General features: G+C 39.8%; 2 protein-coding genes and 1 long non-coding RNA gene across 6 annotated transcripts in view; 1 reads left to right on the top strand and 2 right to left on the bottom strand.

The window, feature by feature from the left end:
- The window catches only part of Purg (purine rich element binding protein G), a 30,049-nt gene extending 9,762 nt beyond the window's left edge, over window positions 1-20,287 (bottom strand). The window contains exons 1-2 of one of the 2 annotated variants that reach the window (XM_075986502.1): window positions 20,099-20,224; window positions 18,946-19,821 (exon numbers count right to left, since the gene is read on the bottom strand). In XM_075986502.1, coding sequence (XP_075842617.1) covers window positions 18,946-19,815 — 870 coding nt within the window. In that variant the 5' untranslated portion in view covers window positions 19,816-19,821; window positions 20,099-20,224. Of the gene's footprint in view, window positions 1-17,873; window positions 19,822-20,098 lie in introns of those variants that run through there. The other variant, XM_075986503.1, reaches the window with a different exon arrangement.
- The window catches only part of LOC142857736 (uncharacterized), a 507,050-nt gene that overhangs the window by 206,090 nt on the left and 274,805 nt on the right, over window positions 1-26,155 (bottom strand). The gene's annotated exons all lie outside the window — the stretch shown is intronic.
- The window catches only part of Wrn (WRN RecQ like helicase), a 105,117-nt gene continuing 99,534 nt past the window's right edge, over window positions 20,573-26,155 (top strand). Inside the window, exon 1 of one of the 3 annotated variants that reach the window (XM_075986499.1) lies at window positions 20,573-20,821. The gene's annotated coding sequence lies outside the window, so the exon portion shown is untranslated. Of the gene's footprint in view, window positions 20,822-23,429; window positions 23,526-26,155 lie in introns of those variants that run through there. The other 2 variants (XM_075986501.1, XM_075986500.1) reach the window with 2 other exon arrangements.

The raw sequence follows: 26,155 nt of genomic DNA, 5'->3' as shown, positions 1-26,155 counted from the left end.
TGATAGTATAAGCAATAAATTAGTAAGAAGATAACGCAGGTTCTTAGCTATAAAGTTTTTCTCTGACAGTTCAATTACACTAACAGCCTGCGCACCTCTCCGAGGAAACACTAGACACTTGTGCAATCAACGCAATGGACAGTCAGAAGATGCTTCCAGTAAACATTCCTGGTAGTTTTACAAATCTCTAAGTATCAAAAAAAACCAAACAAACAAAAAAACAGGGCTCCTGTGTGAGATAAAAAAAAAATACAGATCATATATCCAAGGGGAAGTGCAATCCCGTGATCCGCACAGCGTTCTACAACTACTGGGGCCACACTGTAGCTGCTCCCTGTATCCTAAGACCCGGGAGTTCACGCGTGGAAAGCGTCTCCCTTTCAAGGACTTAAAATGAGCCCACTCATGTTCTTACCACTTTTTGTTTTTTGGTTTGAGGTAGGGTTTTAACCTAGCAGCCAAGGCTGGCCTTGAACTCACTCTGTGGCCTTAGCTGGACTAGCAGTCCTGCCTCTGCCCCTGGAGTGACTGAGATCACAGGTATTTGTCACCACACTTCACTTGGAATGATGTCGGTTGGTTTCAAGTTTAGAAAAAGGGTGAGAAAATTCTAGCAGTTGAGAGAAAACACTTCCACTGATTCTGAAGCAAAAGATGAACACCGGCTAGAAGAGAAACCACTTGAAAGATCTAGGGCAAGTTTTGAAGTGAGTAGTCAAGTGGTTTTGAAGAAACCACATAACATCTTTGAAATTTCTCCCTATCTTTTACGAGGGTAAAGGGCATTCCTTCAGAATGAATCCAAGTGGATGGCGTATGCAGACAAGGATGTCAAGCCATTATGGCTAGCCAGGTCAGGATGAGGAAACATGCAAAGTAATTCTTTTAGTGCAGAGGCAACTTGTCTTCATCATGTGAACTACCCAAATGTTTGCCTTTTTGTTAATGGAAACATTTTTTAAATTTCTTAAACATTTTTCATTTTCTTAATGATGTTTTGGATGAACAGAAAATTCTGATGGAGTCTTACGTATATTTTTTTTTCTTGTACAATTAGTGCTTTTGATTTTCTGTCCAAGCGATTTTCACTTAAGTATTCATGCCCTTGACAAATAACTAAAACACTTCTAAGATTAGAAGGAGTTCAATTTTCCTTGCCACTGCTACCTGGGAGTTTTTGTGGTAACTGAGTGAGGCTGCCTCCCAATTCGGCATCATTTTGCTATACTTCCTGTGGAACCATGCATTTCTATGGGTTGGAAAGAATTAATAATGTTGCTAATGTTTCTTAAGTGTCAGCATGTGACAGACACTTTGCTATGGTTCCATGTATCTTAGAAGGTTTAGTTTTCTTTATATTTATGGTTGTGAGCCCAGCCTTTAACGGCTGAGCCATCTCTCCAGCCCGAAGGTTTAGTTTTCTTAAGGAGGCTATGGATCACTACCAGATCTTGCTTTGGAACTGATACATGGCCCTGGAGACAGAAGGCTGTTCAAGACATTGTGGATAATCACTAAGCACGAACTGAATGCTGAATGAATACGTCTTCAGAACACTATTAAGTTTAGTAAGATGCCCCAAATTATACATTTGATAGAATTCAGACTTGAAGCCAGGATTGGCTGCCACCAATGTCTGTACTATTTACTACGCTGTACTAGTGCTTGAGGATTTAGGGAGATTTAGGACCTAGAAATATTATTAAAATCCTTGCTATTGCATAAAAGTGGAGAAAGTAGATTATAACGATTTTTGTCTTTTTCTTTTCATAGTAAAAACGCAATTGTGGAAATTCTATTAAATTCCTTTCTTGATAATTCTAGTCATATACAGCATTTCAAAGTGCAATTTACATATATCATATTTAAATATATGGTAATTTATAAATATATGATAATTTTTGTAGATTAGGCCAACCTGCACAGAGACTTTTTATGGCCATACATATAAGGTCAAAATAATTCAATCTGCATATAAAACACAGAAATTAAGATGTCTAATTCCTCAGTAATGCTACCCCTCTGGTAAACTGGGAATACCAAGGATGGGGGTCATTGATTTTGTGGAATTTCCTACTCAAAGCTTTGATCACATTGGTATTATCCCTACTGAATTGGAGGTATTGCTGTTGTGTTTCTTCCGTGTTCTGAGGGAGATGGCACAATGAACATGACCGACATCGTGCGTATGACTGAGGAAGCTTCAGCGAGCTGGACTCTTCACTGTGAACCCTTGTGCAGGGACAGAGATGTGGGTTCTCAAGCTAGTCTGATCAAAAACTGACACATTACCTCCAAAGAGATCTTTGAAAAAGCCTGCCTTTAACTTACAATATAGTCACTTGTAAATCTGTTCATAACAGCACAGGGCCACAGCATGCATGAAGTCCTCAAAAATACATGAAAAAGCCAATAAATTGGACATAAAAAGTGAACACAGGGAAAAGATTCATTAGCTGATTTATGAGGACTCCTGTGCAAATGAGGAGGCTAAATCACCACGCAGGTGCAAAGAGAGTAAATGACCGGAGGACAAGGCGGGATTAGGTTGCTCAGGCAGGGAGATTAATGCTAGCTTGAAGCTGGAAAGCCAGGCTACGGTGCTGACAGGCCAGAATCCAGTTAAGTATTCTAGGTACCGACACGATCACCACAGCACCATGTAGCTGTGTCTTCTACCAGAAGCTAGTGTGGACTTGAGCCTAAAGACCATGTGGTCAGGCAGAACACAAAAGCCCAAGGCAGGGAGAGCAACTATGGAATCCATGTAACCACGCTTTGCCTTCCAACTACAGAAATCATGGCAGCATCATATGATGAGACTTCACGGGGCTGCATGATCACCCCTCATGCTTGTGGCTCAGGGAGTCATTACCACTTGAACAAAGTAGGCATGAGAGGGAACAGATTGTTATTTCCATCTGAGGACAGCAAGAGAGATTTGGAATGGAATTACTGTTTAAAATAGTACTGTTGTATTTGTCTGTTTGCATGAGTGAAATATATTTAGAGCACTGACAGAATATAAACAATCGTATTTAAAGGATCAATTGCTAAAAGTAAATACAGCTAATTATGACTTCAAATACTCTTCTCCTATGTATGGATACACTGCCTAGAACATGGCAGATAGAAGGAATATGTGTTGAAAGAAAATACAAGTTTGACTAGGCTCCAAAAGATGTTTAGAATCAAGTAACATTGGACACAGCCCAAAAGTGTCTAAGTAGAATTTAGAATGTGTAGGAAACAGAAGACCCTCTATCAAATTGCACCTTAATTTGTGAGGCATCTCTGAAACAAGAATGACACAGTATTCCCTAGCAGGCTTTAAATGATCGCTTTCATTACCGCTTGCCACCATTTAGAACTCTGTTAAGTACTGTGATTCCAAAGGCAGCAAAGGAACAGGAAGAGGAACAGTGGTAATTAAATGAGCAGAGATGATTTATGCAATCAGCACAGGGCAAGGTGTGGAGGGGAATGCAGAGGAAGAAGACAGAGACTCTTGGCATTTATATTCAAGTCAAGGAGATAAAGAGTTTTCATATGGGAAACTAAGCTTAAAGTCTATTTAATCAAGATTTAGGTTACATGTCTAAAAATCTCATCAAACTATAAGAACTGCCTACTTAAAGCTTTTGTGTCTAGTTAAAATTTATGACCATCAACTAATTTCTGTGTTAGCTTCAACACACACACACACACACACACACACACACACACACACACACACACACAGAGCTAATCATGGGGGACTGGACAAATTAGAAGTGAAACTATAAAACAGACTAACTAAATGTGAAGAACGCTAATGATAGAAAGGCCAATAAATGTCAGATACAGCAAAGAGTGGCTGGAGAAGATAGGCGCCAGAGAAGGAAGCCGAAGAGAGCAAAGAAGCTAATTGGCTCAAGGAATACAGACATTAGAAGGGACTAGAGTTCACATATCCCCTCAGCACTCTCAAGCGATGAGCGAGCAGACTGACATTGCGAGAGTTAGATGACCTGTCCTAAGCCCAGGCCCAGCTAGAAAGCCCAGATCTGACCCCTGGACATCGGGCCATCACTGGATACATCATGAATTCACTGTTGTACATCATGAATTCAAAGGAAGACGAGAACTCTTGTAAATTCCACAAAGACTTAAAATAACAGTGGAAGTAATAAACACCTAAAATCCTTTGGCTTTCTTAAGTATAATATAAATATAGCATTTAGCATTCATATGCACTTTAAAGCTATGCTGTGCAACAAACTCACTAATAGTAACTTACCATTGAGAATTATTAAAAGTCTAGAGAATCAAGTTCTGTGTTTACCCAAGATTATTCTTTCCTATATAAAATGTCAAAGTTTCTACAAATAATATGTAGATTCTATAAGCCTAACATCAGATGCAAACATCTTAATGGAAGAACTGCTTGAACTGCACTGTGCTGTATCTTCAAATATAAGGTAGAGCCTTTAAAAAACGCTGACTAACAAATGGTGACTAACAAATGGAATGACGCATAATGACCTAATCGCTCATAAACTCCCTTGACTACAAATATGGTTTATAATGCTTAAAGAACAAGAATTCAAACTAACATTAGTTCTCATAAGTGCCATGGGCATTCTATATCCTAAATAAATTTAGTATTATAATAAGGTAGGTAAATGATTTTAAAATGAAAGCGCAGAACTTGGGGACTTTCCAGGCTGGAATCTGATCAGTGTCGCCTACAGGTTCTTATTTGTAAAATAGTAGTGATAATCCTACATCAGAGACTACAAATGGAGGAACGGCTAAATGGTGGGGCTGCTAGCTTGAACTCTGGAGGGTGCAGAGCATGAAGATGGAGCTCTGGGATTTAGGTCTGCTAATAATATACAACAAAGGAAGATTAAAATAGTGGGGGGAGCTCTGAAAAAGAAAGTAATTGCTTGCTTTGCTATAGGACTAACCAGTGTTAACACACCTCCCTAGTTAAATCCTTTTAATTTAATGAAAAAAATTTCCTTAATGGGAAAAAAGAAAAGAAATAGTTTGTTGAGTATTCTTATGGCCAGGGTCTCTGAGAATAATATTTGAGAGCTTACTGTCAAAAAGTTCATTTTTATTTTATGCCCATATTATTTTATACCCAAATATATTAATCACAGATTGAAATTATTTAATGAGTGTTAATTCTGTCAAGCTCTAGGAAAACATCCAATCTGATACATGCATTGCTGGAAGAACATAAACCTCTGCTGTCCACTGGAAAGAGCCACACAAAGTCTAGTATTTAAGCCTGGCGACTGCAGCTTCAATCTCGAACAAATAAGCAAGCACAAAATGGCCACAAGTCCCCCAGTTCTCAGAATCAAAGCTTCCTCTCATTGGGAGAACTCCCAGGACAAAATACCCTCCACTCAGTGGCAAGTGTTATGTGGGCAATCTTCAGACGCGCACAATGGCTTTGCGCTTTCGATTCTTTTTGCATGTTAGAACTGTAAGTAGATAAGGTTCTTATTTGGTGCAAAATGACAATAACTATAAATCCGTTATTGAGAGAAGAGGGGTTAAGAAGCTCTTTGCACATTTAAAAAAAAAGCCTGTGAGGAAAACATGATGGGGCTGGACTAGGGAGAAGTGGGGAGATTAACGGTACAGTTCAGTTTTTCCAGACAGAAATTTAGTTCAGATTGGCTCTGTACAAATAACACGATTGAACAGTTGGAAAATATTAAATGTCTAACTTTATGATATGCATTTTTGGACACAGAAAAAAAGCTACTACTGGAAGTGAGGCATTCAAAAATATCCCCAATTAAGGATTTTTTATATTCCTTATATTTTAAGAGAAAACGCTGAAAAATTGTGTGAGACTTGGAGGGTCAAGCTGTGAGAACCTGGAGAGACTTAACTCGGGCTGCAGAGAATTTCAGAAACATTTGGGCTGTGAAACCCAGGGAGGATGCAACCAGTGGGAAGAAGGGAAGGGATGCTGGAACTTGAGCTACATGTCGGGAGGGGAATGGAGGCTGACACCGGGGTTCTCGGGATTCACTGGCTGTAACAAAAAGCTCGCTAACGTGACACCACAAAATTGAGCAGCAGGATTTACGCCTTAGGACTCATATCTTTAAAGCAAGCAGCAAATATTATTTGTTAACACCATTAAAAAAATCACCATCTACGATGCCATGCTACGGTATTTGAATGTAAGCAATTTCGGCTACAAAAACGAAATAAAAGTTTACAGTCTAAATTGATGGTAATGAACAGCTCTCAACTGGAGGTGGTGGCTGACACCTATATTTCTAGCACTCTGGAGGCAGAGGCAGTAGGAGCAGGAGTTTAAGGCCAGCTAAAATTACCTAGACACTCTGTGAAGCCACCCTCGACAACATGACACCTTGTCACAACAACCGCCACCCCTACCACTACCAAAAACACCAACAGCCACACTAAACTTCCAGATAACAAGGTACGAACAAGACAATTAAAATGCTAATTTCAGAACCACTCCGCCAACTAAATCATAATCCCCGGAGATGAGAAACCAAACTGACCTTGTTAACAAACCATGTCACTAATGCCCGAGTATCACTGGACTAAAATCCTCCACTTTAGAGATTTTGAAATTTACTTGAGCATGTGTGAATGCATGTGTGTTATTGGATGACACCTTGCTGGGGTTGGTTCTTTCCTTTTACCAGGTGGGTTCAGGCTTGGCACCAAGCACCCTTCCCTGCTGAGAAAATAAATGCTGTTATTTTCATGGTGCTTAGGGCTCTCCAGAAGCAAATACAAACGTAACATTTAAGGGTATATTCTCTGACCTCATTATGGTACTGGGTTTTCTAGTTCCTTAGAGCACATGGATTCTGTGCTGCTTTGAAGTTGGGATAGCAAATGGCATATATTTGGAATGAATGTTCCCTCCTCTCCTTCTAGATACAGATTTCCAGGCTTAAGACAACATTTTATGGCAGGGGATCAAATATAACCACAAACGAGAAAAACCCTGTTTCCATTACTTCATCAAGAGCAAGGCACAGGGGCACAGGACTGGAATCTATATGGATGTCAAAGCTATTTGTGTGTATAGATAACTTATAAGCAACTCGTAATTAGTAAAGCCCAAGAAAAACTAGTTCTTTAAAAACATTTCTTAGTGTTGGAGAAGGAAGCCAGCTTGCAAACACTAGGCAAATGCTCTGTCGCGGAGGTACAGCCCTCAGAACTAGTGTTTGTAGTTAGAAACTGGTGAAAGGGTATTTATTTGGATCAAGTTTTCAGAACAATCCTTGGCAATTTGATATCATACATCTTTATTCAATTTGGATAATAAACAGTTGAATGCAAAAGTCCCATGTATTATTCCTAATAAACTCTCAGGGTTGAAAAGACGTAGATAACAGCTCTTTCCTCTATGTATACTATACTAAGTACCCACCTAGTCTGCCTATACAATCTCTACTAGGCTGGCAAACATGGAGTAAGTCAATTATTAAAAGTTAAGTAATTTTAAGTGTTATTCATTTAATTATTTTAGATAATTTGTTTAATGAGTGCCCCAGGGGAACAATCTACATTGAAAGCAATGGGTCCAACTGTTCACTAAGTACCATAAACTATGTTATATTGTTCCTCTATCTTGTAAGTACAGGGAAGCCTCAGAAAGATTGTGAAGATAGTAGTGTTTTAAAGGAAATGAGTTTATTTTGTCTCACATATATATATCTCAAGAAATAATCAGCATTTAAAGCCCTTAAGCCTATTTACCATAATCCATAAACCATGAATCATTCATGTTACTTGATACACATTATAAAATTTAAGATTTGGAGACTAAAGTAATTTCCAGGTTCCGTCAGGTCTTAGTATCTTATATTCAGTAAGCTTGTAAGTAGTTTTTTGAGCAATCATTTATTTTCCTTTACTAAGATTTATATGCCAGAATTACTTAATAAATTAAAAACATGCTTCAGTATCCATATGTTTGTAAGATGATTTTCATGTCTTTATAATTCATCCCTGCCAGATATATCTTGAGATAGCTGTTGAAAAGTGAGAGGGAATTGGAAAGGTCACTAGACGTAATGAGTATAAAAAGAGAATAATTTATAAAACTCTAGTCAACTTAGAAAATGTTGCTTTCTATTTGTGAATCTCTCAAGTCAGTATAAATAGCAGTGTTCTTTCTATCAGGATACTAGTTCTAAATCTGTCTACTACTATCTTTGTAGGTCAGACAGTCTCTCATCTATCACAGTAGTATTAATGCCTCAGATCTGTAGCAACCATTTTTCTGAGATGTGTTAGAAATGCAGTCTTAGACTTCTCCTTATTCCATCATTCCCAGTGCACAGAGATGGAGGTGGGTACCAGCGGTCTGGTGTTTTAACAAGCCCTAAACTTTTTGAAAACCATCATCCTAAAGCAATGGAGAAAAACTTGGGCCTGTCAATGGAGCACTGGTCTTGTTGGCAATTCCATGTGACAGGGACTGGAATCATGTAGCCAGGGTATGGAGGAAGGGTGAGCTGTCAGTCAGATGGCAGGAAAAAGTTGTAAGAAACAAGCAAACCTCTCATAATATTGATAAGATTTATTTTCAAACTAATTTATCATAACCAGTTATCTTCAGTCCATAAACATGAAACTGTAGCCCCATATAGTGAGCAGTGTCTTTTCTGTCCCTAAGGACACAATCAGAATGATCCATCTATGGTCCCATCATCAGAACCCTTTCAACATTACTGATAATTACTTGAAATAGTCAACCAGGTTGAAGTTCAGCCTAGAATCTATTCTTAAGATTAGGTGAGTTCTATTTGTGAACAGCAACTTAAACCAAGTGAATAAATTTTCCTTTAAGATTGGTGAGATTAATAATCTCATTTATAGGGAATAGTTTTGGATAAAATAGTTCTCAGTAATCTGAAACTAATTTATTTTGAGTGGGGACGGATTATGTTTTATTACAATTGGTGTGTGGTTTCTGAGAAAGTCTTACAGGTAGCTGGGCCTAATTGAGCATAATCTTTGTTTTGGGTGTCAATTTGTTTGACAAATATACTAGTTGGGAAATATGGAGCCAATTTTTAAATCTCTGGAAAATTATAATGAAGATAATGTTATATAGATTACAAACAGTCTATATGAAGGGTATTATAGTAAAGCAGGTATTCAACATTGGCTATTAGCACTAATAAAACCTTTACTGATGCTTTTACCCCACCTCCAGATTGGCCAAATTTGTTGTATGGTCAAGAATGATCCTGAACTTTCTACTCATCCTAAATTATTAGCTATCTATGGAAAGGATGCCAAGAGTGGTCAAGTGAAGGACTAGTCCTCCTTTCTTACAGTCCATATAGAGATAGATGATTTCAAAAAGCAGCTCTGGCCTTATTATGTTTTAGTTGAAAAATAAATAGGATGAAAGCAGGGCCATGGTGGTAGAAAGTCATGCTCTTACTGAATTCCAGTTGGATACTGTAAGTGGGAAGGGAAGATTATTGGTGAGCTGAATTCTAGAAGTCTTTTTATACCTGGTTATAACATGGTAAACTTTTTAGAGTACTTACTAAACAACAATAGATCTCATCCTGTTAAGAGTTTTAGATTGTGAAATCATTGTTACAAATTTTACTGCCAGTGGGAGGGCGTGGAGGCCGATAAAGCAGTTTCTGAAGCAAATTAGCAAGAACGTTCTGGATTTAGGTCCCCGTTTTCTTTACTCTTAGCTCATTACTGTATGGTTTTGACCCGCTGTGAAGTTTTCACACTTCAAGTGTGTACTTTTAGGGAAAGCTGTTTACCATGTTTGGCGGTAGGCTGAAGGAAATTTCTACAAAACGACAAATGCAAAAAACTAACAAACCACACTGCTCTTTCCTATTCCGCTGAGATTCCAACCACCACCAAGAGGAGCAACTGAGAACCGCAAAGATACTGCTATTTTGAGGAGAGGGAGGAGCAAACAAAGAATTCTGTCTACAACAGTCAATTCACTCTACGGAATTTGTTCAAAACCAACCAGCTGAATTGCTACTGTCAACCACCACCAGGTCAAAGACATGGAACCTTCTGCAAAAACAGAATTGTATGTGTACCAGTGTTTCTAAGACAATCAAAATATTTGTGTGCTTGTGCTCTTTAAAACACAAGTAGTTACTCCTAATGCTGTCTCTGGTAAATAGTCTGTCGAGAAAGGCATCATTCTCTTAACATGGTTTTGGCAGGTGGTGGCACTGCCCAATGGAGGACTAGAGTGCCCGCAAAAATGCCCCTATGCCCACAGCCTATCTACTCTCCACTCAGCAACCCTTGGATTTTCTCAAAGCTTAAACAGCAAGTAAACCATTAGGATATTTAATCTTTGCACACTCCAGCAAGCACAGACGTATACAACAGATCCATTCTGTTCCAGGTAAGGGTTCTTCCTTGTGTTCAAGATTATTTGAAGGACAGTATTCAATATGGCCAAGGAACAGATGATTGAGGTCAGCACTCCACGCTCTGGGACACTATGACGACACTAGCCACATACACTTAGCGTTGTATTTACGATTATTTCAGGGGTAGCATTTGGACAATGTCGCTAGGTTTTAAGAATTAGTTTGTCATGTGGAATTAAGAGATGATTATAGAATATATAGAAGAAACAAGCCACACTTCCTTCAAAAATGAGACTTCACATTTAAAAATGCTCCCCTCGAAATATAAAGCAGAAGATAACGGTAGTATAAAGCGTAAGACAATGTAGTTGGTATGCAGCAACTGTTCTGAAGGGTCCAAGACAGGACTTATATTTTGTGTGGCCAAGGAGATCCAGATGCCACACAATTGACACCACTGTGATTTCTGGCTAATTTCCGGCACTCGTATCCTTCACCTACTGACTCTTTCACACTCCACTGATGCAGATTTTAAGTTTAGGAGTGAACCCAACACAGTATTTTTTTTTTCCACATGAAGAATGTACCTCACAGAAATTGAATTACTTCTTCAGGGCCAGCTCATGTATAATAGAATCAGGTCTTACGACTTTCTCAGTTCCTCTGTTCAGGGTTAAGTTAGGATTGGGAATTGTTTTCCTTATTCACATGAGATGGATTTCTTGTTATAGAAAAAAAGAGCTACTGCCCTTTAGTTTCTTTTCTTTTTGCTACTTTTATGCAAACTCATAAAATATATAATAAAATCACAAAGAGTATTATCCCACAGAACCATGTTCTCTATAGTACTTTCTGATGTGAGAAATTCTGGCTTTGGTTAGTTAAATCAGCCAGATTTATACCATTAATTTAATAAAGATTAAGAAAAGAAACTTTCTCTCCTTCAAAATTACCCTTTGAACAACTCAAATCCTTAAATACTGTAAGAAATTTCAAAGGTCAGTTCCTTTGTTGTTGTTGTTGTTGTTTTAATCTTATTTCCTGGAACCCAGAAACTTTATAGAACGTAGTAAAAACAAAGTATAAGAGGGTAAAGTAAGAAGACACACAATTGCTATCGAGTGTCCGAGTCAATCTTAAGAGACACTTTTATTTGAACAAGCTATTTTCATCATGCTCGTATAAGGAAGCACCTTCCCTGCCGCAGTGACTACTGCAGTCAGCAGCGTGTTGGTGGCTGTCGCTGTATCCAACAAAAACAAACAATTTTCACAAAGGAAACATGAACAAGATTTAGAAAGGATGATTTATCAAGAACATCAAGGGAACTCTAACTAGAAATCAAAAATTACTAATAATTTTGCACTAAATTTAAACACAATTTTTAAAGATGAATTTGCCTTTTTTGGGTCTATTCTCTATAAATACAGAGAAATGTGAACACACCATTTAAGTTTAAACAATTTATGAAGATCTTGGCCAACTTTACAGATCCAACAAAGGATGGTGAGTTAGTCATTAAATACGATGCAATTCTCTCATGATTTTAAAATGTTTAAAAGATCATGCCTACTGACACTATCTTTCTCCTGAACAGCAAATTATGCCGCCAACCACACAGATACTACTATAAAGTTTAAACCGTGCCTTTCCACAGTTTTCATATTTTGTTCTCAGAAAGTTTGCCAATACCAGTCTATTAAAAGAATCCCTCTGGGGCTGAACGATAGCTCAGTGGTTAAGAGCACTGACTGCTCTTCCAGAGGACCAGGGTTCAATTCTCAGTACCCACATGGCAGCTCACAATTGTCTGCAACTCCAGTTCCAGGGGATCTGACACCCTCACACAGACATACATGCTGATAAAAACATCAATGCACACAAAATAAAAATAATTAAAAAAGAATCCCTCAATCCATGTTTAGGATGTATTTCTAATTCTGTTAGATCTTTTACGCTGGCTACTTTCTCTTATAAAACTGAGGGGTGCAAGGGAAAAATATTTAATGTTTCAGGTTTTTTCTTTCTTTTTCTGGGTAGTCAACAGAAAAGAGAGGGGTCTGATAACGCACATCTGATGAACACGAGTTCCGTCCCCCATCCCCCCAGGAACGTCGGAGAGCTACTGGAGTAGTCTAACACTGGCCACTTGTTCCCTTTTGTCTAACCTTCCTTTCCAACAGTTCCATCTGCTATGCCACATTCGTCCAGCAGGTGACTTAGCTGTACTCATAGCCTCTTCCTGAGTTACCCCCTTTCCCCAAATCATCATAGTCCCAGGATTTCTGACAGACTCTAGGGCATTAAAAAACAAGGCGAAAAAAAAAAAAGGCCCAACTTTCTCAGGGTTGGGAATGTGGCTCAGTGGCTAAGTGCTTGCTCAGCATTGGCTTGGCCCTCAGTTCCCCAGACCCATCACACACACACACACACACACACACACACCCCAAAACAAATTCAAGAAACAAACAAACAGAAGAATTAGTGCTTTAAATGATTAGCAACAGTGCTGTTTCTTTGTGGAATCTTGGATTTGAAGAGCTGTTAAATCAACTTTATACCTTTCTTATACAGATAAATATTTCATGTTAATAACGCAAGGGGTTTCAACAAAGCCATGACATAAAATCTTTCACGGCAGTTCTAAGGCTCATGTACTCATAATGACAAGGTCTTTGGGTGAAAAACAGTAGCACAGTTAGTAAAAACCAAAAGCTATCATTTGTTAAAGCTTTTAAATATCAGTGCTTTTCATTAGAGAACACAGTTAACCTCACACACCACTTGGCTATATTATTTAATATCCTGATCCCCAAGAACTAATGTGTTACTTCAGGAGAAAACAGCAATAGTTTTTGAGAGAGGAAAATAGGGTGGTATGGAAGGTGAGGTGGTTAGGTATGGGGAAGGACTAGGATGTGAAACTGCATATTTGTACACTGAAAATAAACACAGACATTTGTAATCTAAGTCAATAGCAATGGATTTACATACTATTTTCTTGATGTCTTTTCTGTATGACATAAAAACTAAATGATGTGCGAACCAAATAAAACATGACATTTAGTAAAAAGGAAAAAAATTCCTTAAATGCTAGACCTAAAGTTGATACAGTCAGGTATGGGAAGGTGAATATGTTTAAGCATTTAAAAAGAACATATGCACACACATGTTTGCATATGACTCTAAAAAGAAACTCAAGAAATTGATAACACTAGTTGCTACTTTTTGCTGTACTTATTATTATTATTTTGGAGACAGAGTTTCGTGTAGCTCAGGCTATCCTCAGAGTTGCTAAGCAGTCGAGGATGACCTTGAACTTTGTTCCTCCTGCCTCTTCTCCCCAGTGTTGCTGTGTGACCTGTGGTGTTAAAATCAAACCCAGGGCTTTTTTCATTCTAGGCAAACATTGCATCAACTGAACTACGTCCTCAGTCCCATAAACCTGGTACTATATGAATATTTTTCCCCATTAAAAATGTTAAAACTTATTAGTAAAATAAATTTTAATGACTGAAAATGTCTGAACAGATTAGGAACAAAGACTGACTTTTTCCATTATACGAGAAAATAGTAAAAATTTTCCGTAAGATCTACCTATGCATATTTGACCATATTTCCTTTATGGCAGACTTACTGTGATTTAAAACCCAATTTTCATACAAGACTGAATTGGGAAACACATTTTTCCTGTACTCCAGGGCGACAATACTGTAGACTACATACTGTCTCAACAGTATGCTAATTCTGTATTCACTTCCTTTGATGAGCTAGCCATTAGCCACAATTTCTCCAAGAAGCCAAGACATTGCTAAGGAAACATCAGAAAGATTTCAATAAATCTTATCTGGCAATGACAAAATTTTTTATCTGTACCATTCTGGAGGCACAGAATTAATCTTAACTTCTTTTGACAAAACACCTTGCCAAAGATGTTTGATGTTTGGGTAAAGACAGATTTCAGACTATGTGGCAACTCACCAAAGCCCTTACCTAAAGTTTGGAAGAGGATTTTATGGTTTCAGTAAAAGACACTTGGAAGGAAGCAAGAAAAAAAAATTTACATAAAAAATCTCGTTTTTCAGAAAACCAATTAAAATTCAAATGAAGCCTTGTTCTTTTAAATATTAAATAATCTATAAAACAAATGTAAAGGAATGACAATAAATACATAAGTTTTCAATGGTTGCTGCTGATTAAAAATGACTATCTGAGAGTATAGCCCAATTCCATCCTCTTCAAATTGCGCAGCTCAGATAAATGTTTATTTTACTGAAAATATTTGCAAAATTACAATATAAATACATGATTATATTAAGATAAGATGACTATATATAATGTTTCTTATCTATAGATATAAAATGAATGCAATAAATATAGCACACTCTTGATGAATTGTTAGTACACAGTGTTTCTCAGTAAAGCACATACAACCTATTATTAAGCAACAATTATCTAGTTTTCAAATATACATCTTCAACTGTGTTCAGGGTAGAAGGATACACCAAATCCCCCAGTTCCCTTTTGAGTTGGTGAAGGTTAATACTTTCGCAGATTTTAAAATATCCTATTTATTTAGCAACTTATAAAGCTCTTTATATTCCTTACTTGAAACTTTGTTTCTTTAGTCTGGTGATCTTAAAACATCAGCTCACCGTACTTTTAATTCTAATGCTGTCACATGTACTGTCTTTTTATTAGTAACTTAAAACACATTTTAACAATGAAACAGAATCATTAAAAAAGTTATCTCGCCAGATTCCCCAATTTCATTTTTAGAGTACTATGGGAAGCCTCAAGCAGATATAGTCTGAACTGCAACACTAATCTGGATTTGGAATAGTTTGATATTATTCTAGTCCTTAATACAAATACGAAATCTACTTTAAAATTCCTGTTAAATGAGATATGTTTTAAAAGCATCTTCTGCCCTTCTCCATCACACCGACTTCATGGGAACCTGTTACAATAGTTCTTACACAAACATATGCATGCAAGAGATCACCCTATAGATTCTAACTACGTAGTTACTGAAACACGTCCGGCCTGCCAAGTGGCGTAAATGTACATCTTCTATATACAAAAGGTAAAGTGCATTATTAAATTAGTGAACTGACAGATTGTCTGCCTGGACCATATAGCTTTCAAATAGACAAATGTGAAATTCTCCCATCAGAGCCAATTATTTCAAGAGGCTCTAAATAGCTTTTCCACCCTGTCATTTATTTACTTATTTTTTTTGGCCATGCTCTTTAGTGCAAATAAGCTTGTGTTTGACTCAAGTTTAAGGGACATGGCAGTTTGGGGCTTTAAGAAGGAAAATAATACAATGTGGCAGAACTTGAATATCTTTATAATACATTGCATCTTTTGCATATAAGCGGCACGCTCGTACTGCTTTCAATTGCTAGGAGCACGCTGCCAACTACTGAGGAACCCGTTTCCAGATTTTATACTATTAGCTTATATCATGACAGTTTGAGTCTGTCCACATTATGCTCGATTACTATGTGCAAACATCATCAAGGTTTTAGCATTATACAGTGAACTAGTAATTTTGGTTACTAACTTCAATGCTCTTTTTTTCACTTCGAACATCCAGTTTCCTTAAGAGTTTAATGCCTTCAAGGCAAGGATCCTGTTATTTTGAAGAATAACCATGTACATTTGCAGCTCCATTTACGTTACAAATGACAATAAATAAAATTTATATTGCACAGATAAAAATAGTAGTAGCTTATACGATACATGGCAATACACATCCTAAATCCAGATGTTTGAACTGGATCACACTTAATTATGGCTAATGAACTCTTGGGAATTTTAAGTATCAAAAAAAATCACATCATCATACCATTTTTCAATGATTATAATAACTACATAAAGGCAAACAAAGGATTGGTAAAAGTCTTAGTGATTCTAAAGTGTGTTCAATTGCCAGTATATATGTTTCTACCCAATTTGAGTAGCTTTGAGATGGCGAGGACTTTGAAGTATACATACCACATAGAAAATCTGGCTATTTAACTAGTTCTTTACTTAAATAATTAATGTGAAATGAAGCTAATAATATGTATATACAGTGAATTAAATATATTTATCTTCATGTCTGACATAGTACTGTGTGTATGCATACATGTAGGTATATACACACTCAAACCTTATCAGACTAAAAATCAAAAAGAAATCAGTTGGTCCTAATGGATAGATATTTTAAAAAGGAAGATAAGATTTTAAGAGTGTATCCACTCACAGCAATAGTGATAGGAACAATTGGATAATGGAATCTTCACAGCTCCAGTTTGCCGAACTCTGACAGGTTGATTACTATTAACAGGCACTGTGACGGGCAGCAGCAACAATCGTAGTACAGTAATTCAAGTGCACACACTCCTTCATATACCCCAAGCTACTTTTTAGCAAGCCTACAGAATACGTTATTTTACAGTTAGGACTGTTTAAGAATCCTTGCTACTTTTATAGCCGCAACACCCACCATGTGCTATTAACTTTAGAACTAACATTATCTTCTAACCTTCAGGTGTTCCAAAGTGATCCAGATGGTCAGGATGATAATAAACTGAGTGAGATTCCATCACAGTACTTCAAAAAATGTCAAATATAACCTGCAACCAACACCACTATGTGTGTCTGTCTGGGTTACTAGCTGCTTGTTCTTCAGTAATGTGAACCAATGAAATCAATTTTCTTAATTCATTTCATAGTTTCCTTAGTGACCCAAGTATAACACGTTTGGGAAAAAGTTCTGGAGGGAAAATTGTTAAAAATCAATTCTGAATTCCTTAGAGCACAGAAAAGCCACATTCTGACCTCAATCCTTGCAGCCAGCTCTCATCAATGAGAACTGTATTTGGGGAGCTGAAATCAGTGTCGTCGCTGAAAAATGATTATATGGACTTATGGTGGGGCAGTAACTGATCCCAGAACAAAACACAATTTCATTTAGAATCAAATGTATCCCGACAGATGAAATTTCAGTCAGATAAGAAGGGGTGTTGGTACATGTATATTCTATACCCATTTGTTTAAAAATTGCTTGAGTGTTTAAAAATTCAGATGGCACTTTCTAGAAAGTGATTTTTAATACAGACAAATGAATACGTCTTGTATAGAATAAACCTCTTTAGGAATCCTAAGTAAGGAGCACCTTGGAAATTGCCTGAATTTTCCTTTGAGATGTTTAGAATCAATCTTATTTCCAAATATTATATTTCCCAGACTGTAATTTTGTATTCTAAATGCTTTTTTGCTTTTTGGTTTTTTTTTTTTCTTCTCAGCAAAAAAGGGTTTTTCTTCTGGAGTTAAAGTATCTGTATCAATACCAGGTTTATACTGGAAGTTTGACACGGTCTTTAAGTGCAGCAAATGCTAAAGTGCTACTAAAATATATTAGGAGATGTATCTTTACATCACTCAACTGGTGCACCAACCCTATGAAATACATGAGTAGGGAAGCATAAAATACAACACTTTGAAAGTCCATGACAGAGTTTAAGGAAAAACGACTGCAAATTACCATGAAAGGCTAAAACATCAAAATTTCCATATAAAGCCACTGGATAAAGCCTCCCTCTCCACAGCGACATAAATGTAATTCCCAAAACTTTGGAAAGTCAATAAAATACGTAGTATAGGAAACAAATGAGATTGTAACTAGCTTGGAATAATCCATTAAAACCTTTCCATGGCTTTGATACGGCAACTAAAACTGTAGGGTTACCACAAAATTTGAAATTATTGAACACTCTATATAGTAACTGTTAAGAAATATGATATAATATCTTAAAGGTTTAATTATCTAGTAAGAGTTGATCTTTTAGACTGGTACTAGTTAATATCCAGTTACCCAATGAACATATCCCTACTTTGCTAGACATATACTATACTTGAGGTCAATTTCTATTTCTGTGGTAACTGTCTACAGGTAAACTTGGCGGCTTCTAACCAAGAATGAGTGGGACTTCCTTCGGGGCGAGGATTTGTTAAACAGAAATTCACACTTTTCATAGTAAGTATATGCATCATTTTCAGGGTCATGTCATAGTGCAATGTAAATCTCAGCTATGGTGTTTAAAGGTCAGAATGTCACACTCTGTGCTGATCTGCATACTTCAATTGTCTGCAGCAGTTGAAGCAGCTAAACTATTTAGCCCTGGGGAGGCTGGAATTCCCATGAGGGGTATAGTGAGCTATGGATAACATAACATGAGAATCAGACTTCTTGAAGTATAAACTATTAGAGGTATCACTAATAACAAGGGGCCCAAAAAGAGGAAAAACTTCTTCAAATGATTACGGATCAGTACTTTTTTTTAGCCAATTAGTGATTTTTAAATTTTGCCTGATGGAGTTCAATGTCACGCTAGTCGAGGCTTTCTTGTTCTTCACCACTGGCCCTTCTGCCATCCATTCTCTTTTCTTTATGGCTGTTGCAAATTTTCCTCATCTCTTCTTCATACTTGATAAAATTCTCCCCAAACCTTGTCCAAGCTTTGAAGGGAACAGTAATAGTATTACGGTAAGGTGGCCTCACCTCACTTACCTTCAGGAAAATTCCATATTTATTAGAGCCCACATCAAAGTAGAACCTTTTATTGTCCACTCTGAAAGAGGTCCCCTCGGGGAGTTCAAGTGGCTCGTCATCTCCACATCTTCGTTCTTCTATATCTCCTTCGCCATAGTCTTCAATCAGCTGAACCAAGGCATCGCGGAATTCAATCATTCCTTGTGCTGGGAGGACAATAGTCTGTTCCTGACCCAAACTGTGGCCAAAATAACCTATCATGCCAGTGCCCCGCATCATGGTTTGTCTAATCCTCAGGAAACGACCTCGCTGATTCTCCTTTAGGTCTAGGTAGTATTTCCTATTGTCCCTCTCTATATAGTCTGTTTTGAGGACACTGTGAGGATGCTCTTCGGACCCCACCGACACTGGTGGGGAGGGTGCAGAGTGCTTCTGCCGCCTCCTGGAGACTTGCTCTTTGCTCTGGCCATGCTCTTGCCTGTGGCCTTTCAGGCCCAGGTGGGCATAGTGTTCGATGAAATCGCCTAGACAGTCCTTCAGCTCCGCGGCCACCGATAGGGAGAGGGTCAGTTTACTCTTTCTGATATTGTCCTGCCGGCCTCTCCCTATCCAGACTTCAGCTATCTTTAGGAAGCGGCCCCGGGAGCTTTGCTTCACGTCTAGGTAAAACCTCTTTTTCTGGATGTCCACGCGTTTGGAGGCCAGCTCCTGGATTTCGGATGCGCCTCCAGCCTGATTAGGGGTGGCTGACGAGGAGTAGTGGGGGTAGTGAGAGTGCTGGGCCTGGGGATAGAGTCTACTCTTGCTTAGGCCAGAGCCCCCTACATTCTTGCCTCCGCGGCCACGGCCGCCGCCACCGCTGCCTCCCCTTCGCCTGGCTCTTTCCATCTTCAGCTGCAAGTGACAAACAGACACACGGGGTGGGATGGGGGAGGGGTGTTGAGAACAATCGCAGACGCCCCTGGGTCCGCACTGCCCCCGCCGCCGCCGCCCGGAACCCCCACTCCGGCCCGGCTTTCGCGCTCCGGCCTCGGCCGGCTCCGCACCGCACCGCACCGCACACGCAGCATCCCTCGGCCGCCCCGGGCCTCCCGTTCCGATTCCCGCATGACGCCGGCCGCCCAGCTCGGGCTCGGCAGCCCCAGGGGTCCCCCAGCCAGCGGACACTCACAACATCTCCGTCACTGCCACCGATGCCCTTCACGACCACCGCCGCCGCCGCCAGCTCTCGGCCCCTCCGCCGCAGCTGCCGCCCCCCGCCTCCTTCCCCGCCGCCGCCGCGCGCTCTGCCCCCCGCCGGAGCAGCGGGGCAGGGGCATCGCCTGCGGCGCCCACCGCCGCCGCCGCGCCTCCTGCGGCCGCTGCCTGGATTCGGGCACCGGCCCGACGCCGCGGGGAGGGCGGGCAGGCGGGAGGGAGGCGGGGAGCTGCCGGCGGGGCCGGGCTGCGGACCCCGCCTCCCCAGCCGCGCTAGCGGAAAGAGGGGGGCTTGGGCTCTGCCTCCGGGCGCGCCCTGACGGCAGCCAGCGCGCGGGGACCCGGTGTGCGTGAGAGCCGGCTGGAGAGGTGGCGGGAGCCTGTGACTTCCCGCGGCTCGCCCGCACCTGTTTCGGGACTACATTTCCCGGCGTGCCCAGCGGCCGGCAGCTTTGAGCATGCGCTCTGCGGCGGCCTACAAGGATGGCTGCGGTGGGAGGGCGGCGGGGCTCGGGGAAGCTGGGCGGGGCCGCGGGCAGAGTGCAGTCTTCAAGGCAGAAGTGCACCTTGTCGCCAGCTGGTGTAAAGTTAGTGTGTGCGGGGCCTCGCCCGCAGCCTGGGTTGTGGGCTTTGGTTCTCCACCCTCCATAAGTCATCCTGCTGAAGGAGAAGACCCGTTGATGTGGCTGTTCTCAGGGTAACGTGCCTTCCACGCTTTTGCTTCTCCTCTCAGTGTACCCTGGGCTGTATCTACGCACCTTGCACCCTTGGTCTCCCCCTGGCCTCCCGGGCAGACCTTTGGGGTTCTGTTGGGGAGAGTCCTGGAAACGAAAGCTGCCTCCTTTCTCCTTCAGATCCCGAGGAAAGGGGCCTCGGAGCCACAGGCCTCCTCTGATCCCGTCAGTTAGTAGACTTTCCCGCCCCTTCCGCCCGCCGCCGCCGCCGCCGCTGCTGCTGCTGCTGTTCCTCAAGCCCTGAGAGTCCCGCTTTCTGATGAGGGCTGCTGCTGACAGAACTGAGTTAGAGGAAGCAGCTGGCTTTCCACAGTTGGGCAAATTGCATTGGATGTCTTACGTTCAAGTCACTGTACTTAATGGATTTTTTGTTGTTGTTGTCTTTTTCAATATGAGCTGTTCTCCGATAGACGTGATGTGTAAAAATCCTGGAGAACACTCTAAAGGGTGCTAATTCAGAGTCCCCAAATGATAATAATTTAGGCTTTATTTTATTTTGGTTTTTGTTGAGGCAGGGTTTCCCTTCTTGTAGCCCCTTCTACTTTCAGCCCAGGCTGTCCTCGAACTGAAGACAGTCCTGTGATGCCCTCCTGACCTTTTTTTTTTTTTTTTTTTGCAGAGACTGTCTGCAAAGCCTGGGTTGAATAGGGCAGTTGAGTACTTGATGCTGTTGAATTCTAGTCTTCCTTCCTTTTTTCTCTTGCCTTGAGGATGGAAGGCCGAGACACTCACCTCTTTATTACAGCGCTCTGCTATAGACTGACATGGCAGCCCTGTGTGAGTTAAGCACATCATTGTTGAACTCTGCTCAAGGCGTTAGAGATATGAAACAGGGAGAAAATTTATCCTTTTAGAGCTTAAATTTTAGTGGGAAGAGGAATGCAAAATGCCAAGTGTAGCACGAGAAAGTAGGAATGAAAGAGGAATGAAGGCCAGTCTGTGCTGGGAGCTATAGTTTCCCAATAGGTCCTCCCCGTGAAGGAAGTGACGAAAAGAGAAGTGCAAACGCAACTGAAGGAGGCCGCTTATTGTTAAGAGCAACCTAGAAAGGCCATTAAGGCATCGAAAATGAGACTGCTGGTTGAGACCAGAGAGTCTGTGCAGGGTTTGTTGACTGTATTTGTTGAGGCATTTGGAACATCATGCTGACGAGTTGCCAAGCTATTGGAGACCTGTCAGGGAAACAACTTTATTAGAATAATCCTTAAAGTCATGTGGTGGTGCACACCTTCAATCCCAGCACTCAGGGAGGCAGAGGCAGGCGGATCTCTGTGAGTTCGGGGCCCTCTGATCTACAGAGCGAGTTCCAGGACAGCCAGAGCTATACAGAGATACCCTGTTTCGAACAATAAAAAGAATAATTGTAATACACACATAATATAATTTGGCAATTTAATAATATAAATACAATTCAGTGATATTAACTACATTCTTCATGTGCAGATATCACCAGTATCTACTTCTAAAATATATTTTTCGTTTTTGTTGCTTTGGGTTCTTGTTTGTTTTTGGATGCTAAATATCTTTTACTGAGCCACACCCTAGCCCTATTTCCAGTACTTTCTCTTCATCCTAAGCAGAAACTCTTTAACCACGGAGCAATAACTCCATTGCCTCCTCTTCCCAGGCCCCAGGAATTTGCAGCATATCTTTTATGAATCTACCCATTTCAGATAGTTCATGTAAATAGGACCATAAATATTTGTCCTTTTGTTTCTGACAGATGAGACTCAACATGTTTTCAATGTCTCTCTGCTGTGGTGTATAGCTGGGCTTAATTCCCATTTTAAGGGTGAATTCTATTTCATTATGTATATGTACCATACCTGCTTATCCTTTAAACTACTGATAGATAGGTTGTTTCCTCTTTTTATTGTGAATACTGCGGCTCTAAATGATGTGTGCATATCTGTGTCCCTGTTTTAATTTTTTTCAACATATGCCTGTATATGGGAATGGACTTTCTGCACTATATGATAAGACCAGAGGTTGATGTTGGCTCTGATCCTCAATCACTTTTCACCCTAGTTTTTGAGACAGGGTCTTACACTGTGCCTGGGGCTCACTAATTCAGCTAGCCTGGTTAGGTAGCACGCGCTTGGAGCCCTGGGCCCTGCCTCCCCTGCATCAGGTTCACACATGGGCACTCCCTTGTCTGATTTCTTATTTATTTATTTATAAAATGCATAACTTATAACAAAGTTAGAAAAATAATGAAAGCTATCATAGTTGGATGTGTTCAGGCTGTAGAGGACCAAAGCTATTTTTTTATGTGGGTGCTCATGCTCTGACTAAAGCATTGACTGAAGTCTTGCCCCAGCCCCTTGGTTCTTTTTGAGACAGGGTCTTACTTGCCTCGGAACTAACTCACTATATAACCCAAGTTGGCCTTGACTAGTGACCTTTACCGTACCTCAGCCTCCCCAGTGTCCAGATTACAGGAATAAAGTGGCATTTTGGGCAGGAAATGTACTATTAAGATGGAAGTTGAAGGCCAAAGCGAGATTGGGACTAATTAAAAGTTCGCCAATAAGGCTTTCTTCCCATCTCTGCTGTCTTCTGTGTGCTGGTTTTACTTTCTGGCTTTTACCCCATGCAGGCTTCATTCGTGGCAGCAAAGTGTTTGTAGAAGGTCTCAGCGTTACATTTTCAAATAGGAGCATCACGGTAGGTCATTTCCTTAAAAGAGCAAGACTTCTTGTTTGAAATTTTCCTAGAAATCTCCAAAACTCTTCTTGTGTCTGTTTGGACTTGAATCGTGTATTTTGTTCTTAAACCAAATGCAGGCTATGGCTTTGGTCTCAGGCCCGAGTTTCCGAGTCACTGTGCAAGGCACCTTTTGGCTAACTGGGTTCCCTACAGGGCTGGCTTAGTAGGTAACTGTTCATTATCTGAATTAAATTTATTGGTGTGATAAAGAGAGTCTAGTGCAGAGTGGATGCTGTCTAGGCAACTGTGAATGTCCTCTTAAAAATGAGACCCATAAAATTTCATCTCAGGCTTTGTGAAGTAAGAGTAATAAATATAAGAAGAAAAGTAGACACCTAAGCAAGTTTTAAATGGACTTACTTGAAAACTTCCTCTGCTGTTTCCCAGTTTATAATGATGGATTTTAGCTGACTTGCTAAAGCTACTCACAGAACAGAGGAAATTCATTAAAAATAATGAATTATTTAGTTGGACGGTGAAATTCAGTTATAAAGTGTTTCCCTGTGCCATGGATTCAGTTCAGGTCAAGACATCTTCCTGGTTTATGGGCAGTGCAGCTCCGTAGCATTATACAGGAGAGAGGGGGGAAGTAGAGGGGAAGGGAGAGGAAAGGAAGAGAGGGAGGTAGAGGGCGAGGTGAGGAGAGAGAGCAGAGGAGAGGAGAGTCCTTTTCCTTTTTCTTTGTTGCTAGCCCTGTAATTTCATTGTCTTGTAATTGATTGACTTACATTCGTACCTTATTTTAGTTGGCCCTTATTAATGCAAACCCATGTCTTATATAATATTTGACAGTTAGGAAATAGGCATCTCCAAAACCATCCTATTAGTACTCAGATTGCTTTGACTACCACGGTTGAGTGCCAAGAGGTAATTTTATTTAGATTTTCTTTTCTTTTTTTAATTTGGACTGTTTGGAGGGAAATTGAGACTAACAAAACCTATGATAGGTTAGTGAAAGTCTTAATATCTATTTAATTAAGGAACCTAATGAGAACTTTATTATAAATTTCTTGGTTGCTCTGTTTTCCTCATTCTTGTCTCATTCTTATTTATATATCTTTAAAATAATCAGTAGGTATGTATATATAAACATGTATATGCATACTAGTTGCTAGTAAGTGTAACCAATGTGTACAGTCTCATTTTTTTCTGAATATATGTAAATATAACAGATTAAAAGAAATCAAGATCAGATTTTTGTTTTTATTTGTTTTGTTTTTTATTTTTATTTTTTAAATCAGCATATAAAATGCATTTGAATAAAGAGTTTTTGTGGTTCTCTTGCCTTTTGTCTTTTCAGTCCTTCTTTCTGCCTTTCTCGCCTCCAGACTCCTCCCTCTTCACTCTCATTCCCTCTTCTGTCTCCTTTCCATCCTTCCTCATCGCCTAGTATTACCCTCTCATGGTTTCCTTTCTAGATTTTTAGATTTGCCCACATTAATCCCTGTTTAGAGATGTTCGTGTGTATATCATAGGCTAGCATCTCTGTGTGAGCGAGAGCATGTGGCTTTTTTTCTTTTTGTTTATGTTATCTCACTTAATATTATATTCTCCAGGTCCATTTATTTTTCCCGCAAATATCATTTTTCCTCACTAAACTCAAATGTGAAAAGGCGTTAACTTTAAAATGCACATTTGTGTTTGTGCCTGCACATGAATGTGGTCTGGTCACCAGGCTCCCGGGATCCTGCTGTCAATACTGCTCCAGTCCTGACTGCCACAGTGCCGGCTTTCTTTTGTCTTTTTGGTGTAGTACCGGTGGTGCAGACTGATCTTCATGCTTACCTGCCACGCACTTCAGCTCCGGGAACTGGTTTTATTGGAAGTTGCTTTGCGGTAACAATAAGATAATTGTGTCGCTGAAATCCAAATTGTCTAACCAAGATTAGAAGCCATGATAACCAAACTGCATTGCTGAAGCCTTTCAGTTGCTTTGGTTTATAAGTTTTCTGTGTTAGATTACTCTATTACTTACCCCGTCTTATCAACCTAGTAGTCATTGGATTTGTTGTGTGTGTTCCTTTCTGTTTACATGAGCAGTTGGATGAGAATAAAGCAATGGTTTTTGGATTGTAGTCGGAAGCTTCCTATGTAGAGTTTGTGTGTAGTTGCAGAGAAAGAGAATAGATTCATATTAAAATTCAGTACTCTGACTCAGGACTAATGGATAAAAAAAAGGAAGTATTGGGCAAATTAGTTTCATTTTTTTCTTTGAATCATCATTTAAGAAACTAATCAATGTCTAAGCACTTTTGAGATTTAAGTGTTGAGAAAAATATATTCCTTGTTTATTTTGTCTGGGTTTGATATCTCTATCTGTATCCATATTGTTTTTGTCTTTTTTACTAGCATATATTAATTGTGCATAATGGTAGGTTTCAATACCTGTTAGCTATATATTAATACATGCACTCCACACACGTGTTACGATATATTTTGGTCATATAGCACCATTGCCTTTTATTGTCATTCTTGCACTGGTCTTCCTCATCCCTAATAGCCCTTCTATTTCATGTCACTTTTTCTCTCTTCTAGATTCTGCACATGAGAGAAATACACAATATTTGTCTTCTCTGATCTTAGCACCG

Source organism: Microtus pennsylvanicus, chromosome 9, assembly GCF_037038515.1.
Source record: "Microtus pennsylvanicus isolate mMicPen1 chromosome 9, mMicPen1.hap1, whole genome shotgun sequence".
Taxonomy (NCBI): domain Eukaryota; kingdom Metazoa; phylum Chordata; class Mammalia; order Rodentia; family Cricetidae; genus Microtus; species Microtus pennsylvanicus.
This window is presented reverse-complemented; position numbering and strand designations above follow the sequence as displayed.